This window comes from Pseudophryne corroboree, chromosome 5 (genome assembly GCF_028390025.1).
Source record: "Pseudophryne corroboree isolate aPseCor3 chromosome 5, aPseCor3.hap2, whole genome shotgun sequence".
Taxonomy (NCBI): Eukaryota; Metazoa; Chordata; class Amphibia; order Anura; family Myobatrachidae; genus Pseudophryne; species Pseudophryne corroboree.
In genome coordinates, this window is record NC_086448.1 from 133,542,781 (window position 1) to 133,558,564 (window position 15,784).

At 41.3% G+C, this 15,784-nt stretch overlaps 1 protein-coding gene across 1 annotated transcript in view; it reads left to right on the plus strand.

Annotated features, from left to right (window-relative positions):
* AHR (aryl hydrocarbon receptor) overlaps positions 1-15,784 on the plus strand; it is a 229,663-nt gene that overhangs the window by 140,816 nt on the left and 73,063 nt on the right. The window contains exon 3 of the mRNA XM_063921737.1: positions 3,845-3,951. Coding sequence (XP_063777807.1) covers positions 3,845-3,951 — 107 coding nt within the window. The remainder of the gene's footprint in view (positions 1-3,844; positions 3,952-15,784) is intronic.

The window sequence follows — 15,784 nt, forward strand, 5'->3', positions numbered from 1 at the left end:
TATATATATATATATATATATATATATACACACACACACACACACACGCAGTATATTAGCAAGCACAGCTAACAATTTTAAGCAGCAAAAATAGTCTAAAATATATCGAAATGGCTTCTTCATCTGCACAAAAGTGTGTTTTTGTCAGGACCCAATTAACCTACCATATAATGGTTCAAGGGTCCTTTGACTAAATTATGTGTGCAAATGAGTTGTAAGCCTGACAGAACGGATATATTTCAAATAAAGTTTTTATTGTAGGTGAACTGGAAGACACAGCAGTCAGTCTTTCTTTTTTCATAGTCTCTAATACAGATATTATATATATTTTTGTGCACATAATGCACACTACAAGTTTATCTAAGATATATGAATATTTTTCTCTCTATAGAATTTCATGTCCTTCTTAAAGTAGCCATGTAATCCACTTAGGTCATCTGTGACCTCTTTCACAATCATGGTTATTGAACAGTGTTGCACATGATCCATTAAACAAGAATGCTGAGTAATGCTGAGCATGCACTGTACAATTATCTGGGCGATCGCACAGGTGATTGTTGATCGGTCAGACATGGCGGATCGTCCAGCATATCCGTCTGATGGGATTTTTTTTTAAGTTACAAGTTGGCCATGTCGGGCAGTGTATGCACTGCTGTGACAGAGAGATGGGCATTTCCCCTGTTCCTTCACAGCGGAGGAACAGAAATACCCAGATCCAAGCAAGCCTGGCCAACTAGTGCTTATACCGGATCACAAAGTCTGCAATGCAGTCCTTTAAGCTACAGTAGGATGGTCAACGGTCAGAAATACCAGAGATGCTGGGCTGTGACTTTAACCACACAGGAATTAGTTTTAAATACTTAAATGGATGGATCTTGGCGTGAAAAGAAGCAACAGATGCTTTTTATTTTTGGTCTTTGTTTAATAATTGTTCGGTTTGGTCCCAGATTTTTATTAATGAGCTCTGCTGAGTGTGATTTGATATGTCTTTGCTTTTGCGAGTTTTCAGGTCTTTAATGACTTGCTGTTTGTGAGCACATCATTGTGACCAGAATGTTTTTGTTCTCATGGTTTCTATTTATTTAAAATTCTAATTTTCTTGGTAATTGAAGAAATTAAGATTTAAATATATACACAACCAAAAGAAATTTATGTACAAGATAAATTCTAAGTAGGATCTGATAAATTGCTATGGACACCTCCACTTTTCTAAATAATGGTCAATGCATGGAATGCAAGTCCCTACCGACACCAGAGCTTTGGAGCTGTCTGAATTTAAATTTGTTAATAACAATTTAGGCTACTGTAATTTAAAAATTAAGCAGATAGTTTATAATTTTGTTTTTTCATTTTCAGAGAAAAAAAAATCGCAACTTTTAATATAATGTAGACTAACATTTTGTTGTCTCCAAGGTTTAAAACAGTTAATGGAAACAATTTTAAAAAATTTTAAGAAAGTAATAAGCCCATAATTGACAACTTTTTTGTTTTGTTTTGATATTTGACTTTGGTATAGTGCAGAATCAAATTTTCACATATTACTATAAAAATATAGATTGGAATTTTAATATGGATAATATTTAAACATCAAGGATTAAACAACATTTTAAAAAAATAATTTACACTAGATTATTTGGGGAAATCAGTTTTTAAATATTTGAGCCTGTGACCTTGACATTTTGACTTTGGTTCACATAATCATGTAATATATCAAATTAAAACCGGTTATGTATTTACCAAATACTTTTTTTAAATGTAGGTATTTGTATGCTCCCAAATGGCAAACATTTGTGGATTTTTTTTTCCCCAACCCCATTGTAACTCAGAAACTACATAAGATTAAAGCTGACTGCAAATCTTGTATTTACTTTTTTATTTCCTATTTAGTATTCAGAGTCCAATAATAATTTGGAAATTCAGGATTAAAAAAGTAATCAAAGTTTGGATTAGTTGATGTGGAATTACCCCAGTAAAAAAAAACCACACACACAAAAAAAAAACCACATTAAAGTCAATGCCAAAGACATACAATGTCTGTTTGTACTACTATGAAACATCAATTTCACCAGAAATCATGCCAAATATGCCACTGAAAAATTGCACTCCACGGTACATGAATAAACAATTACTTTCAGCAGAGCTTGAATTTTTTTTAACTTGGTGCATATCTTTATTTTCTGTGAAATTTCATGTGACTGCACTTCAAGCTGAGAGAATGACTTCACACCTTGTTTATGCTGTATTTTACACTGGACTTCATTTTATGTTTTTACGCTGTATTTTACACCAATTTTCACTTTCACAAAAAAAGCTTTTCTCTGTTTTATAAATAGCCTGTGATGTAAAGTACAGTCCTTATACATTGCAAGGTCAATTGTGGAAGCATGGTGATTTTAGAGTTCAGGATGTATGCGTTGTAATAGGTGGTTAAAGAAGGGCTAAAAATTCCTGTTTCATGTTTCTAAGATAAACCAAGAAACCTGAAGTTACATGATCCCCAGCCTGTATGATTTCAGGGCTTCCTGCCTTTGTTAAATGTTACCTCTGAAATGCAGGGAAGTTAAAATACCTCAATTGGACTTATTCAGGTAAACTTCCTAATGAGCTTTGCATTAAAAGAGCACTGTCACATGTGCTCTACTTTATGGACAAATACTAAAGTTCATGAGTATGTTAGTGACTAGGATCTGTCACTGAGGAAGTGTGTGTCTCATGCCTTGGCAATGTCACTAGCTGCCGCTGGGCTGAATTGTATCTTTGATACATGTAGCTGATGTATACTCTATAAGTTATGAACTACTGTGGTGTCCTAGACAAATTGCTTGTTTTATCCATTTATTCATTGTAACCTCTATTTCTATATTTGTCAGAGCTTTAACTATTTGTAAGCCCCCTCATCGACATGAATGTAAATGAACAAATGTAATTTCGATTCCATAGTAGGTTTTAATTTTTTATTTTTTTTTAATATTCCACATTTACCAGTATATGAGAACATACAAGGCTTTTTACTTAGCAGAATAAATATTTAAGAAGAAAACCCTTTTTTTTCCCCATAATTAAGCAACATATTATTTTTAAAGTCACATCCTCAGAAATATGTCTTCAAAATAAACTTGATTTATTTTCTTGTCTATTTATGTACTTAAATACAGTACTTCCCAGTTTTAAGTAAAAGCTACTGTATATACACAGTTTTATGCTACTTGATGTGGCGCAACACTTTTTTTTTTTTTTTTTTTATATAAATCTGGTCCTGTAGGAATTCCATTGGTTTGTAAGCCTTTTTTAAGCCCCCCCCCCTTTTTTTTTTTTTTTTGTGAGTTGTGTGGAGGTTGTCAAGTTGAGTTCATCACCATTGGTTGCTGGAAGTGATCTGAATGTTAGATTTTAGACAGGCTATCCTTATATTACATTTCTATTTGTTTTATGCCAACTTAACAATATCTTATTCTTATGTGTAAGAATGATCAGTTAAAGTAAAAGGTGATTAAGTGTCAGAAATTGAATCAAACCATTCCAGAGCTGTGAAATGTGCACTTTGTAGTAATTGAAATTTATGTCTGTAAAGCAGTGAGCAGCAGAATTTGGCTTTCCCAAAATTTGGTTCCAAGCGCAAACTAAACAATCGGAAATGTTAAATATGTAATTGTTTTCCAACTGTGAAAGATCAAGCACTAGCATATTTGCTGTAAGGTTTTCTTCCATGTATCAGCTAAAGGTTTTTATCTTTTAATTATTCCCATTGAGGGTACACAGATTAGTTGATTCAGATTATGTGTAACACTATTTTAACAGCAGCTGTATTTATTGCGTTTATATTGTTAATCTGTTTATTTCACAGTTGCATTACAAGGTTCCAAGGCAGACGGCAATGGCTCTAGTGACAATCGAAGAACAGTTAAGACTGGAGATGATTTACGTCTACTTGAAGGAGAACTTTTGTTACAGGTACAAGACTTTTTCATTTTATACTTTTGGTCTTTTTGCAAACCAATCATTTATATGTTGCTCATTTTATTGCTGCCTTATTTCTTGAAATATCTGTTTTGAGTCACTGCCTTGGGTAAATACATTTGTTTTGCTTATTTTTATAGATAAGTCCTTCTAATGTGTATTCAATTAGTCTATCTGGGTCCGTAAATGCATGATGATTTTTCCTTGTGAGTTTACGTTTTTTATCTACTAGCCATCAGTTTATAAGACTGTGTATACCAGTGGTATCTAAAGCGGAGCTTTCACCAGGCCCTTTGATTTTTAGTTACCACATAAAGCACTTTGCCAAGAGATTTTTTTATTCTGCAAGCTATGCTCTAACTTGAGCAGGCATCTTCCAGATCATTCAGCAGGAGAGCTATGAGGTGTAGAGGAAACTGACCTGATAGCGAGCATTATAATGCAGTGTGTATGCCCTCTCGGAATGTACCCTGATGTTAGAGCGCTTACTCCTGGGCCGACTTCCTCTATATCTCACATGCTTTCTTTTTATCCCACCAGGAGGAGAAGAGCATAGAGCATAAACAGCAGAACAAGAGCACACAACAGTCAGGAACAGCATCATGTTCAGGCCTATACGCTCTGCAGCTTGTAGTCCATTAGCATAGGCAATGTTACATAGAAACTTAGAATTTGATTGCAGATAAGAACCACTTGGTCTATCTAGTCTGCCCTTTTTTTTAATTTTTTTTTTAAATTTAGGTAACATCAACCCTATTTGATCCTTTTTCTTTGTGAGGATATTCATTTGCCCATCCCAAGTATGTTTAAATTGCTCTACTGTCTTAGCCTCTACCACCTCTTATGGAAGACTATCCCACTTCTGTGAAGTCCTTTTTCCTTAAATTTCCCCTGAACCTCCCTCCAGGTACACTGTATGTACTCGTGTTCTAATACCTTTCTTGCTTTGAACAATGTTTCCCTCATGGACCTTGTAAAAACTCTTGATATATTTGAAAGTTTCTGTCATGTACCCCCTTTCCCTTCTGCACCAAGCTATGCATATTAGGATCGTTTCGTATTTCCTGGTAAGTTTTGTGATGAAGGCCATGCACAATTATTGTTGCCATTCTTTGTACGCTCTCTAATGTATTTATATCCTTCTGGAGGCATGGGGCTGGATGCAGTGCTGTGCGGGTTGCTGGTCAAACTCTGACGTTCTTTTAAAGCTCTAATCATTTACCAGTCAAAACCATCCAGTAAATTTACTAAGATGGGAGTTCTATTTAAGATGGGATGTTGCCTATAGCAACCAATCAGATTTTACTTCTCATTTATCTAGCACATTCTAGAAGATAATACCTGGAATCTGACTGGTTGCTATGGGCAACATCCCATCTTAAATAGAACTCCCATCTTAGTAAATATACCCCTATGCCTTGGAAATGACTGCTGCTTTAAAAAAAAAACGTTGGAGTTCGTCCGACACGGTAACCCGCACCTACGACAAACTCGGACAGTATTGCATCCGGCCCATTGCCTCCTGAACTGGAGACAGTATTACAAATGAGGCCGTACCAATGACCTATAGTGGCATTATTACTTATTTTTTCCTGCTACTTATTCCTTTCCCTATACAACCAAGCATTTGACTTGCCTTCCTCATTGTTTTGTTATACAGTACTTGTCAAAAGTCTGAGCACACACCCTGAAATAGAAGAGAGTCTTGTTTATCGTACATTCTGCTACTTGTGTATGAATGGAGTATGATTTAAAAAAAAAAAATATATATATATTATTGTTTTGAGGGAAGAAGGTTATTCTTTGCGGGAAATCCACTAACGGTTGAAGGTATCCGTTGGGGTCGTGCGTCGGGCTTTTGAATTCAAAAACGGTCAAAATGTTACAAGAAAACTAACTGGTCGTCCAAAAACAACAACTGTTCGTGAGGACAACTTAATTGTGACTACTAGCAAGCGTAACAGACATTTGACCGCTCCGGAAATAGGAAGGGAGTTGCGAAAAAGTAATTCCCAGCCTGTGTACGATATGATGGTGGCCAGACGCTTGCAGGAATATGGCCTTAGTGGTAGGGTTGCGGTAAGAAAACCACTTTTACGTGCTACAAATGTAGCAAAAAGGTACGCATGGGCTAAGAAGCATAAGGAATGTACTGAGGAACAGTGGAAGAGGGTGCTTTGGATCTACGAATCGAAATTTTAACTTTTTGGCTCGCATCGCCGGGCTTTTGTGCGTCGTCGTCCAGGTGAGCACTTTCTCCCAGACACTGTAGCGCCAACAGTTAAGCATGGAGGAGGCAATGTGATGGTTTGGGTATGTGTCTCGGGCAACCAAGTTGCTGACTTAGAATCTAAGGAATAATGGATCAAAAGGTGTACCACAACATATTAGTGCGTCATGCGATTCCCTCCGGAAGGCGACTTGTGGGTCAGAACTTCGTTTTCCAACAAGATAACGATCCAAAACATACATCCAACTTGTGTACTAATTATTTGCAAAAGAAAGAAGATGCTGATGTCGTAACAAAAATGGAATGGCCACCTCAATCACCAGATGTTTCACCCATCGAGCTTTTGTTTGAAGAACCAGACAGGGAAGTCCTAAAGCAGATGCCTACCAACACGGAGGGCCTCTGGGAGGCTCTTTAAAGCTGCTGGAGTCGAATTGATCACCAAAAGCTGGAAAAATGTGTAAATAGGATGCCAAGGATATGCAAAGTGCTTATCAAAGCTAAGGGTCGTCTCTTCGATGAAAGCAGACTACCTAAATAAACTTGCCTAAAAGTTAAAACAAGTATTTTTTTTTGTTTCCTTATTGTTCAAACAGTTGTTTATTTTGTAAACAAAGCCAATAAAACAGGTTTTATTTCATTACTGTGCAGCTAAATTAAAAAATACTGGTGTGCTCAGACTTTTGACAAGTACTGTATTGCTTCCCTATCTTTAATTCACTTGAATTAGTGACACCTAGATCCCTTTCCTCCTAAGTAGTTTCTATTATGGTACCCTTGATACTATATTTAGCCTTTGGGTTTTTGAGACCCAAGTGCATGACATTTTTTAGCATTGAACTGTAGTTGCCATGTTCTTTAAGTCTAGCTAGATCAGCAATCACTTGTTTAACCCCTCCCGGTGTGTCTACCCTGTTACATATCTTTGTGTAATTTGCAAAAAGGCATACTTTCCCTTCAATACATTTGCAGTGTTATCAACAAAGATATTAAAGAGGAGTGGTCCAAGTACATATCCCTGGAGTACTCCACCGGTAACAATTACCGCCTTAGAATGCACTTCATCTGCTTTAATACAACTACTACTACTACTGTCTGTTTCCTGTCCTGCAACCAGGTTCTTCTCCTTTCAACTGTTTTATAATCTAGTCCCACACTTTAGAGGTTATTTAGCAGCCTGGGATGTGGGGCTGTGTCAAGCACCTTACTGAAGTCTAAATATATGTCTACAGACCCCCACGTAATGTGAAAAAGTCACAATGTGAAAAACTCAATAAGATTTGTTTGTCATGATCTCCCCCCAGTAAATCTATGCTGTTTGGGGTCCTATAAATTGTTGGATTTAAAATATTCCACAACTCTTTCTTTTAATAGTGTTTCTGTTACTTTCCCTACTACTGATGTAAGGCTTACTGGCCTGTAGTTACTTGCTTCCACTTTTGTGCAGTGGTATTATAGTGTTCCTTCTAGGCTGTATCAGCAGGGTGCTGCACCCTGCCCATTTTTGAAATGTGAAAAAGCACCCTGCCCTTTTTCAGTGCACCCTGCAGGACCATAAATCACCCCCTTGTATACAGAATGCAACAGTTAGAGTGCATGTTACAATGTTATTGTCTACTCCTTGCTCATCTCTGAAATTGGAACACAATTTCTATCCTTAGCGAACTGGATGGCAGATGAGGGACTGTAAATGACATCACTGCTGTGGCTGCCTGCATAACACAGCGCTCTGATGAAGAGGGAAAGAACAGGGTAAGCAGTGAGCATGTACTGCTTACACTATTTCCCTAGTAGAACAGACTTTTTTTAACCTATATATTTGAACCCTCTGCTTAACTTTTCTGTTTTATAACACATACGCATTATAACCACTTCAGCACTGGAGGAGGCATTTATTATTATCTACTTATGTATATGCTACAGCCGATCTTTCACGAAGACTGGACATATACAGTATGTTTCTCAGTACAGATGTTGGGTGTTACATATGTATGGGTAAATGATATACTAAGGGGAAAATGTATGTACAAAAACTATAAACATTTGCGCTATGCTTTGTGCGCGAAGCGTCACATCAAAAATGTGCCCTTCAAAATAAAAATGTGCCCTCCTCAATGACCAGCACCCTGCCCTAAAAAAATCCTAGAGTGAACACTATATTACATTGGCTCTTTTCCAGTCCTCTGGAATTACTCCTGTAGCTAGTGACTGGTTGAGTAATTCTCTTAATAACACTACCAGTTTATCTTGAAGCTCTTTTAGTATCCTTGGATGTATCCCATCTGACCCCATTGATTTATCCACAGTTTGAGATTTCTGTTAGGGCCGTCTCCTCTGTAAATGTACTTGCATCTACCTAATTTTTCTGAATATACTGTACTTACAACTTCACTGTGGCCCCTTCCCCTCTCCTTCAGTAGTGAATACTAACACTAGTGTTATTAGAAAAGGGCATACAAAGCCAGTGCCAGTAACAAATGTTTTACCATATCCTCAACCTCATTTGTGATTATCCTTTATAGCCAGATGCATATCTCAACCTCTTACTCTCACTGCCATTTCTTTCTATTACAATCGCTCTGATATATTCCAGTTTTTTTCATAGAATTTTTAAACGTATGGATATGTTTCTGTGGCTCAATCATTATTGTAATTATTTTTTTCTTCTGAGTTTATACCATCTATACTAATTTGACTGCAGCTCTTTAGTAAATAGCTAATACGCTTAAAAAATCGGGTATCCCAAGTATTTGCCAATGTGTTTTCATCAGTCATAGTCATGGCTCATATTTGGCAAATGAGGCACTAGGCAGGAAATAAAAACATGAACATAGCCACACTGGTACACATTTCAGCAATTCGCACTTGTGTTATTAAAGTATATGGTTAAAGATCCATTTTCTTGTGAAGTCCACATCAAAGGCTGGTGCTTTTCCTTTATTAAAATTCAAGTGGTCCCATGTTTTGTCTCCTGTAGTAATGAAGTACTACATTGTGTAGCTGTACCGTATCAAAGCATTTTCAGCCATTAAGGAAATTGCCGGTTACCTTGACACAGCACACATTGATTTAAGCTTTCTTTCCTAATGAATTGTTCATGGAAGTGGTTAGAATAAGGAACGTATTGAATGTAACAGGGTCATTTCCCCGTGGGCAAGCTTAAAGTGAGGAAGAGATGGCTGCTTTGTAAACAGCTGCTGAGACATTTTCCTGAGATTCATATCAAATATTATGACTTGAACTACAGTATATAGGATCGTGATAGTTAAAAATGCACTAGGTATTAGAGATGAAAGTCTCTCTTAATTTCCTTATTTAGTATCCTATTTTACTGATTCTCTATTCTTGCCTGCAGTGTAACCGTGGCTATATATCGATGCACTCCTCCGGCTATGTCTGCAATCCTGCAGATACAATGGGGTATATGCAATAGCGGGCGAATTGCAGAAAAAGGCGAATTCCGGGACGTTTTCGCCTCCAAAAATCAATTCGCCTATGCAGTGCAGTACTTTTTCGCAAAAAAACGGGCCGTCAAAATTCGCCTTTTCTCAATTCGCCTTTTTCCGCATTCGCCTTTTCTGCAATGGTACAGATGCTGCAATTCGCCTCCAGCATATTCAATTCAAGTTTGGAAATTCGCCTGCAGTGCTTTTAGACAGCAAATTCGCGATTTTCAATCCGCCACACTTTGGAGGGTGAAAACAAATAAAAAAATTTTAAACATGGATTTTTTTGTGTTTTTTTTTTTGGGAATAGCAGATCTATTTATATTAGAAGGGATTAGGTTTTTTTTTTTTTTTGGGGGGAGGCACAAATATTATTTATATATTTTTTAAAATATTATTTTTTTTATTTTTTATTTTTTAATTGCTGGAACGGTAAAATCAGAAAAAAAAATGGCGTGGGGTCCCCCCTCCGAAGCATAACCAGCCTCGGGCTCATTGAGCTGGTCCTGGTTCTAAAAATGCGGGGAAAAAATTGACAGGGGATCCCCCGTATTTTTAAAACCAGCACCGGGCTCTGCGCCTGATGCTGGTGCCAAAAATACGGGGGACAAAACGAGTAGGGGTCCCCCGTATTTTAAACACCAGCATCGGGCTCCACTAGCTGGACAGATAATGCCACAGCCGGGGGTCACTTTTATGCCGTGCCCTGCGGCCGTGGCATCAAATATCCAACTAGTCACCCCTGGCCGGGGTACCCTGGGGGAGTGGGGACCCCTTCAATCAAGGGGTCCCCCCCCCCCAGCCACCCAAGGGCCAGGGGTGAAGCCCGAGGCTGTCCCCCCCCATCCAATGGGCTGCGGATGGGGGGGCTGATAGCCTTTGTGTTCAAAAAAAAGATATTGTTTTTTCCATTAGTACTACAAGTCCCAGCAAGCCTCCCCCGCAAGCTGGTACTTGGAGAACCACAAGTACCAGCATGCGGGAGAAAAACGGGCCCGCTGGTACCTGTAGTACTACTGGGAAAAAAATACCCAAATAAAAACAGGACACACACACCTTGATAGTAAAACTTTATTTCATACGCCGACACACACATACTTACCTATGTTCACACGCCGACATCGGTCCTCTTCTCCATGTAGAATCCCGGGGTACCTGAAAAGCAAAGTTCAATATACTCACCTTAACCAGGCTCCAGAGATAAATCCACGGACTTGGCAAAAAAAGAAAACGCATTTACCCGCACCAAAAACGGACTGAAAGGTGTCCCATGCTGACACATGGGACACCTTTCCACGATTAAGATCTGTCAGTGACAGTTGTCACTGACAGGTCTCTAAGCCAATCAGGAAGCGCAACTTCGTTGCGCTCACCTGATTGGCTGCTCGCTGTGACAGCGCATCGCACAGCTCCCTCCATTATATTCAATGGTGGGAACTTAGCGGCTAGCGGTGAGGTCACCCGCCGGTCAGCGGCTGACCGGCGGGTGACCCCACCGCTAGCCGCTAAGTTCCCACCATTGAAAGTAATGGAGCGGCTTTGCGAGGCGCTGTCAGAGTACAGACGGCGTCCAGCCAATCAGGTGAGCGCCACGGCAGTAGCGCTTCCTGATTGGCTGAAGGGACATCAGTGACAGGAGTCACGTGATGTCCCGGCATTCGGGAGAAAGGAGTGTAATGTGAAAACATTGGACCCCTTTCTAGTCCGGTATGGCTCGGTGATCGTTTTTTTATTTTACAAAGTACGTGGATTTACCTCTGGACCTGGACCTCTGGACGGACGCTGGAAGGTGAGTATAATTTTTTGACAGGTACCCTCGGATCGTCGGAGATCGTTGCAGTCGGCGTGTCAACACAGGTAAGTATGTGTGTGTCGGCGTATGAAATAAAGTTTTACTATCAAGGTGTGTGTGTCCTGTTTTTATTTGGGTATTTTTTTCCCAGTAGTACTACAGGTACCAGCGGGCCCGTTTTTCTCCCGCATGCTGGTACTTGTGGTTCTCCAAGTACCAGCTTGCGGGGGAGGCTTGCTGGGACTTGTAGTACTAATGGAAAAAACAATATCTTTTTTTTTATCACAAAGGCTATCAGCCCCCCCATCCGCAGCCCATTGGATGGGGGGGGACAGCCTCGGGCTTCACCCCTGGCCCTTGGGTGGCTGGGGGGGGGGGGACCCCTTGATTGAAGGGGTCCCCACTCCCCCAGGGTACCCCGGCCAGGGGTGACTAGTTGGATATTTGATGCCACGGCCGCAGGGCACGGCATAAAAGTGACCCCCGGCTGTGGCATTATCTGTCCAGCTAGTGGAGCCCGATGCTGGTGTTTAAAATACGGGGGACCCCTACTCGTTTTGTCCCCCGTATTTTTGGCACCAGCATCAGGCGCAGAGCCCGGTGCTGGTTTTAAAAATACGGGGGATCCCTGCCCGATTTTTCCCCTGCATTTTTAGAACCAGGACCAGCTCGATGAGCCCGAGGCTGGTTATGCTTTGGAGGGGGGACCCCACGCCATTTTTTTTTCGGGTTTTTCCCCGTTTTTTCCCGTTTTTAAAAATCGCGGCAAAATCCGCCAAATCGGCCGATTTTCGCCCGCGACCCTGGCGAATCCGTTTTTCATTGCATATGGTGAATTCCGGAAGCCACCTTCCGGAATTCACCTGGCGAATTTGGTCGAATTGAAAAAACGGCGATAATTGCCGCGATTTCGCCCGCTATTGCATATACCCCAATGACTTGCTGGTGTGCCCTCCTTTGGGGATTCACCCAGAACAATAGGCATTAGTGATAGGCGGCACTCCAAGACTTTCTTCCAAGTGACAAAAATGGTGTTTATTGGATCTATATATTATGAAGCATCACAAGGTAGTCAAAATATTTTAACTGCTATGGCACTTGAAGGTCACATTTAGAAGATATAATGTTAGCATTTAGTAGTATGTAGTCAGAAAAGGGTACAGTTGTCTACAGCATTGTTTGGAGTGTTCATAGATTATATATGCGTAATCTGTATTATAGTAAAAGCTAATTTTTTTGGTATTTAATTACAATCTGTGTGCACATGAACTGCAAAATCAGCCCATACATGTACAGTATTCCTCTTACTGTACAAGGCAGTAGCTTTATATGCATTCTTAAGGCCAGTACACACCTGAGATTTTTCCAGAGATGTGTGCTGAGCGATCTAGCACAGACCGCTCAGCACACATCTCTCCCCCCACTCAGCACAGCGTGATGTGTGCTGAGCGAGGGGGGTGGGGGGGACGGGGGGACACTCATTTCACCCAGCGGTGAAATGAACAATGTGCTAGATTGTGCCTGTATGCATGCCAGTCTAGCACCGGCGATAGCAACGTGCGGGGCCGCGCATCGCTATCGCTGTGGGGCATACACACGGAGAGATCCTTCGTGTTTAACTTCTAAGCAATCTAGTCAGATTGCTTAGAATTTAAGCACGGATCTCTCCGTGTGTACCCCCCCTTAAAAGCAACTGTCCACTGCATATGATGGTGTCACTAGACCTGCTCCTTCTTCAGTCCCGTCTTGGCGGAATTTCTCCAACACAGAAAGAAATGTATAGAACAATTCTACAGCCCATTATCCCATGGAGAGTGGGAGAAAGCGGATAAATTAGAGCTGGATAGCTGCTCCCCTGTGTAATCTAACTGGATCCTCACCCATAATCACTGTGGTCAGGTAGCTCCATACTGCTTCAGCTCTGAATTTCCCTTCATGTCCCATTATTGATCAGTAGTTAGTTTACTAGAGCTCATAAACTTCCCGTCATTTAAACGATGTTACGTATACAGTATATATGAGCAGCTAAATGTGTGTGTGGATAGTGGACTTGTGTGGGAGGGGGACATCTTATTTTAGAGGTGTGCAGCCTCTTTTGCATATTCTTGAAGAATAAAGAAATATTAGTACTGTGCACAAGGCGCTTTAGGGATGATGATAACTCAGTGTAGGCAGTGGTACAGTCTCATATTCTGTGTCAGATTTGTCATTCTTGCAGCAGAAGTTTATCATGACCCTACACTCTTATCCTCTGCAGCATAGTCTTGTAGTCTTCCCTTTAGAATGTAAGCTCTCATGAGCAGGGCCCTCTCCCCTCATGTGCTTTTCCAGCTTCTGCAGTACTTACACTATCTTCTACTTCATACGCCCTATGATGGCACCTAACCTTTGGTTTTTGCCACCATGATGCTTATTTCAGTGTCATGTCTGCTGATGCAGGAATATTTATATACCATGTACGTGTCTAGCATTGTCTTGTGCTGTAAGTCGCTGCTTTCTTGTTTTGCTCATTTGTTTATGTACTTTGTAAATCTCTGTGGAACCCTTGCAGCGCCACATAATGGATATTTGTAATGATAGATTTGACCCACACAAGATTGTTGCCATTTGTACCTTTTCTCTAACGTCCTAGTGGATGCTGGGGACTCCGTCAGGACCATGGGGAATAGCGGCTCCGCAGGAGACAGGGCACAAAAGCAAGCTTTTAGGATCACATGGTGTGTACTGGCTCCTCCCCCTATGACCCTCCTCCAAGCCTCAGTTAGGTTTTTGTGCCCGGCCGAGAAGGGTGCAATCTAGGTGGCTCTCTTAAAGAGTTACTTAGAAAAAGTTTTTAGATTCTTTATTTTCAGTGAGTCCTGCTGGCAACAGGCTCACTGCATCGAGGGACTTAGGGGAGAGATTTTCAACTCACCTGCGTGCAGGATGGATTGGATTCTTAGGCTACTGGACATAGCTCCAGAGGGAGTCGGAACACAGGGCTCGCCCTGGGGTTCGTCCCGGAGCCGCGCCGCCGACCCCCCTTGCAGACGCTGAAGATGAAGAGGTCCGGAACCAGGCGGCAGAAGACTCTCAGTCTTCATCAGGTAGCGCACAGCACTGCAGCTGTGCGCCATTGTTGTCAGCACACTTCACACAGCGGTCACGGAGGGTGCAGGGCGCTGGAGGGGGGCGCCCTGGGCAGCAATGTATAATACCTGTATGGCGAAAAATACATCACATATAGCCCTTGAGGCTATATGGATGTATTTAACCCCTGCCAGATACCTAAAACTCCGGAGAAGAAGCCCGCCGAAAAGGGGGCGGGGCCTATTCTCCTCAGCACACAGCGCCATTTTCCCTCACAGAAAGGCTGGTGGGAAGGCTCCCATGCTCTCCCCTGCACTGCACTACAGAAACAGGGTTAAAACAGAGAGGGGGGGCACTGATTTGGCGATATGTATATATATTAAAATGCTATAAGGGAGGAACACTTATATAAAGGTTGTCCCTGGATAATTATAGCGTTTTGGTGTGTGCTGGCAAACTCTCCCTCTGTCTCCCCAAAGGGCTAGTGGGTCCTGTCCTCTATCAGAGCATTCCCTATGTGTGTGCTGTATGTCGGTACGTGTGTGTCGACATGTATGAGGAAAATATTGGTGAGGAGGCGGAGCAAATTGCCTGTAATGGTGATGTCACTCTCTAGGGAGTCGACACCGGAATGGATGGCTTATTTATGGAAATTACGTGACAATGTCAACACGCTGCAAGCCGGTTGACGACATGAGAGGGCCGGCGAACAAATTAGTATCTGTCCAGGCGTCTCAAACACCGTCAGGGGCTGTAAAATGCCCATTTACCTCAGTCGGTCGACACAGACCCAGACACGGACACTGATTTCAGTGTCGACGGTGAAGAAACAAACGTATTTTCTTTTAGGGCCACACGTTAAGGGCAATGAAGGAGGTGTTACATATTTCTGATACTCCAAGTACCACAAAAAAGGGTATTATGTGTGAGGTGAAAAAACTACCTGTAGTTTTTCCTGAATCAGATAAATTAAATGAAGTGTGTGATGATGCGTGGGTTTCCCCCGATAGAAAATTATTGGCGGTATACCCTTTCCCGCCAGAAGTTAAGGCGCGGTGGGAAACACCCCTCAGGGTGGATAAGGCGCTCACGCTTATCAGAACAAGTAGCGGTACCATCTACGGATAGGGCCGTACTTAAGGAGCCAGCTGATAGGAGGCTGAAAAATATCCTAAAAAGTATACACACACATGCTGGTGTTATACTGCGACCAGCGATCGCCTCAGCCTGGATGTGCAGAGCTGAGGTGGCTTGGTCGGATTCCCTGACTAAAAATATTGATACCTTTGA